The 4,700-nt window shown below is 39.3% G+C and overlaps 1 protein-coding gene across 2 annotated transcripts in view; it reads left to right on the top strand.

Annotated features, from left to right (window-relative positions):
* Nucleotides 1-4,700, top strand: part of Rttn (rotatin) — a 194,107-nt gene that overhangs the window by 156,797 nt on the left and 32,610 nt on the right. For both annotated transcript variants that reach the window (XM_008824930.3, XM_029559532.1), the window contains one exon: nt 1,155-1,372. In XM_008824930.3, the coding sequence (XP_008823152.1) occupies nt 1,155-1,372 (218 nt within the window). The remainder of the gene's footprint in view (nt 1-1,154; nt 1,373-4,700) is intronic.

Raw genomic sequence — 4,700 nt, 5'->3', positions numbered from 1 at the left:
CAAATCCCAAATGTCCGCAATGTCCCAATATCTCAATGTCCCAATGTCCCAATGTCCCAATATCCCAAATCCCAAATCCCAATATTAAGAGAAGGCTAGGATATTTTATACCGTGGGGGTAGTGGTAAAAGCTTTAGCTGATAGGTACTTTGTGGGATACCCTATTTACATATGGAAGTGGGCTCCTGCCAGGCTGCTAGACTGCCAGAAAAATCACACAGGAAAACCTGGCATTTCCAGAGCCGGAGGTCATGCTTCTGTGGCGGCTACTTCAAAAGACGAGTCAGGAAGATGCTGGGAAGGTACCCTGATGAAAAGGAGTCTTCTGCATATGAAACCGAGCTCATGGGCTGTCCAGACATGGAGAGACTACTACTTCACAACAGGGGTCCCCAACAACAGGCTAGGCAAGCACTGTAGGACTAAGCCATATCTCTATCCCTAGGCTAACATTTTCTTAACACTGAAATGAAAATTTAAAAGTTAAAAATTCTCAGGGGCTGGAGAGGTGGCTCAGTGATTAAAAGCACTGGCTGCTGTTATTATAGAGGACCTGGATTCAGTTCCCTGTACTCACATGGCAGCTAAGAACCATCTGTAACTGGAGTTCCAGAGTATCAACACCCTCTTCTGGCCTCCACAGGCATTGTAAGCACATGGTACAGTCACATACATGCAAGCAAAACACTCATACACACAAAACAAAAGTAAATTTTGAAAAAACCTTAAAGATTAAAAGTTTTCAAGACTTTGAATACCCCAGTAGGGCTCAAAGGCTCAATACTCATTCCCATATTGTCACCTTGTACATATATGAAAAACCCATATAGTGAAATGTTGAGCCAGGCGTGGTAGTGCCCGCCTTTAATCCCAGCAATCTGGAGGTGGAGCAGGTAGATCTTTGTGAAATGAAGACCAACTTAGTCTACAAAGGGAGTTCCAGGCCAGGCCAAAAAGACCAAAAAAAAAAAAAAAAGAACAGATTCCTTGACTTGGTATCTTTTAAAACATTTTTCTTGTTATACATGAATTATTGGTAGCTTTACATAATTAAAAAAGGCTGTAAGTTTAGTTACTCAAATCAATCTGATTCATTTTCTCCTCAATTTTGAAGACATTTTCAAATATTACCATCAGCAATTATTTTCTTTCAGATCTGCTGTGCAGATGTGTGGGCTTGTCAGTCAGGTGCCCTGCCCTGTGTACTGCCAGCCTGCAGTTCCTGTCTGTTCTCTTGGCTGAGGAAGAAAAACAGCGTCTCCAGGCCAAGGACAAAACGAGCACAGACCCTTCTCCAACAGTGGCTTCACTTCTTGATGACACTCAGGAAAGTCATAAATCTTCAGAGCGACTTAATGAAATAATTCTTCAGGTATGTATGTGATTTCTTGATTTTTTTCTCTTCCAGACTTTGTGTCGTGTTTAAATGAATTGACTTTCAGTCTTAATCATACTATTTTTTCAAGAAGGAATTAATCTAATTATGACTGTTTAAACAATACAAAACTGAGTAGATTCACAATTATAGGCAGGACTAACAGATTTACCTAACTGAAAGATGCACATTGTTTTTCACAAGTAGGAGTATTACTGGGGATCTCTCTCTCTCTCTCTCTCTCTCTCTCTCTCTCTCTCTCTCTCTCTCATTTATTGGAGACCAAACTCAAGATGTCATGAATGCTAGAAAAAAGTTCGACCACTGAGCTGTATCCCCAGCCCTTGTTCTACCTTTTGCTTTGAGGTAGGTTCTTGCTCTGTTTACTAGGCTGGCCTTGAACTCACCCTGTAGTCTAGACAGGCCTTTGAAATGGTGATCTTCCTGCCTCAGTTTCCTGGGTAGCTGAGATTATAGTTTTGGACTATAAGTACTGTCTTACCAGATACATGAGATCCTCTCTCCGAGGTTGGTGGGAGGGCATGAGGGGTATACTACACCTTTTAATACCATTTTGTGATTTTTTTTTTTTTTTTTTTTTTTGGTCTTTTTGAGACAGGGTCTCCCTGTAGCCCTAGCTGGCCTGGATTCGCTATGGAGAACAGGCTGGCCTCAAACTCACAGAGGTCCGCCTCCCTCTGCCTCCCAAGTGCTGGGATTAAAGGCGTGCGCCACTATGCCCTGCTTTATGATTTTTTAAAAAATCTCACTGAAAGGTGGAAAGATGGGAGAATCGTGAAGTGAAGGATTTGCCAGATAGCTGCATTTTACAAGATCATTCCATCTACTGATTTGTGATGGCCTTTGCTGCTTACAATTTTGATTGTTGTCTCTCCTTTTGGCTTGGGAGTGTTGTGCTAAAGAAGATATTTCTGGCATGACTACTTGTACATTTTTAGTACCAGCTTCAGTTATATGGGGATGTGGAAAAGGCTGGTAGAAAGGCAGAAATGAGGGGGAGACAAGAAGACGATGGAATAGATGTCATGAAAGCAGAACGGGATGCTGCTTAGAGGGACCAGCAAGAGAAGGAGAGAGGTGGTAGAACAGAGTCTAATGATACATATGTATGTCACAGTGGCACCCACTGGTATGCTAACTTGAAATTTAACTGAAGGCCACAAAAAAGACAGAGGAGACATTTTGTGGTCCAGCTGGAAGCTGCATGGAAAGGCCTACCGGCCTCCTTAGAGGCTTCTATCTCTTCTGCTCCACCTAGTCAGCCTGCTTTCCAGCACAGACAGACTGCAAAGCCTGGCAAGGCATTTCCTGCATTTTGTCCTCTGCTCCAGCAGTTGTTCGCTTCAGAAGCTTGGTCTTTAGGAAAGGAGTCCTCAAAGCCTACTCTAGAAGCCACTCATTGGCGAAGGCCACAGCTTCCTCATGGCTTGCTTTCATTCACTCAATTTTTTTGCAGTTAACAACTAGATGTGGTCCCATTTGTCTTGTTCCCTGTCAGGTCAACAGACTTCATTCTCCTGATGATTGCATTTTAAAGAGTATTACAAGCAAGAAAAAAAAGTGTCCCTCCACCCAATATAATCACTGATTTTCTAACTTTGGCTTTGTCAGAGTACTCTTTTTTTTTTTTTTTTTTTTTTTTTTTTTTTTTTTTTTTTTGTGGGCACACTTTCTTCTTTGGGGGATTTAAACGACTTCCCTCAGAGAAGAGTGCTCTGAGAGTCGTGTATAGCCTTTGCCTCCTCTTGCCCACCCGAAAACCAGAAACTCTGGGAGCCTGGCTGCTTTATGCAGCCAGTCCTTCTGGAGCTGGTAAAACTGGGCTTAGCGGATGTCTTTCTTCCCCATCAGTTTTCCACTCCACGTTCAGATTCATGTAGGATGAGCCAGCTTGTAATAAGCTTCTCAGGGACAAATTCCATGCCAGAGGAGTTTGTGAAACTATTTGCCTTGCTCTTGTGCTTCCCTAACACTTTATTTGTTATAAAGGCAGTTTATTGCTTACCATCTTTTGGTGTTACCGTCTTGGCAAAAGAAAACGAGGTATTCTGTAGTCATAAGATATTTTGATTTTGCTAATGCTTAATTTTTCTATTTCTTCTAAACTGTAAAACATAGCAAGATGCATTCCATTCTTTGTGGCTATGAATAGATTAAAACAGGTTTCAGTTATTTAAGACATATTTCCATACTCTCCTTGTTCATGTAAACAGTAGAATATGGATACATAGAATCTGTTGAATAAAAGAGCCTGGGTAAGTTTAAGATAAAGAATAAAGAAATTTTTATCTGTGTGCACATTTTAGAAAATGTGTACTTGAGACTGGAGAGATGACTCACCAGTTAAGAGCACTGGCTACTCTTCCAGAGGACCCGGGTTCGATTCCCAGAACCTACATGGTGGCCAACAACTGTCCGTAACTCCAGTTCCAGAGGAATCCAACATCTCTGACGTCCATGGGCATTGTATGACATAGATGTGCTTATACACATACAGGCAATATACTCATACACATAAAATTAAAATAATAAAATTTAAAAAAGAAAATGTTGCCTAATTTAAGGTGATATAGTTATTAATGGTACTACTATTAAACTATGGGCACTTGGCATTCTTTGCCCTACATATAAAAATAAAGAGCAGACTTGTATGTCATATTTTAGTGAATTAAATATCAATAGAATGCATTAAACAGCAACACATTATTGTAAATAACATGTGTGTTTTACTATATGTTTATGTGGGTTGAGGGTTGCACCAAGTGTTAGAAAAATAATCTTGTGTCTTCAAATTATCAAGAGGTAGTATAGTATTTTTAAACTGATGTTTTTCAAATGCATATTTAAAGTCTTTGTAACACTCTAGTCCAAGGAATATTAGATGTGGGATCTTAGGCAAATCATTCAACCTTTTCTGATTGGGTTCTTCAAATGGAAAAGAGAGGATTTTATTATATCACTGATACGTTTCAGCTGCTTCCAAAATTCTCTGTCTCCTAGAAAATTGTTGTATAGAAAGTTAATTAAATTATCTTGTCATAATACCTTCTAAATGACTGCTTTATAACACTGCACCATTAGTGATTATATACTGAAATTGTGCACACTTACATCATAGATATGTGCAAGATTATATTTTCTTAAACTCATCTCACTGTAGTTTCAGAATTTATTCTCTATGAAATTATTAGCTTTACTTTATAAAATATTGAACACATTTAACTTAATGAAGTTTTACCCTTCCTATTTTATATATGTGTATGTATATATATGTGTGTATATAAATATGTGTATATGCATATAT

Source organism: Nannospalax galili, unplaced genomic scaffold, assembly GCF_000622305.1.
Source record: "Nannospalax galili isolate Female #2095 unplaced genomic scaffold, S.galili_v1.0 scaffold709, whole genome shotgun sequence".
NCBI classification, from domain to species: Eukaryota; Metazoa; Chordata; class Mammalia; order Rodentia; family Spalacidae; genus Nannospalax; species Nannospalax galili.
Note: the sequence above shows the minus strand (reverse complement) of the source record. Positions and strands in the feature narration are given on the sequence as shown.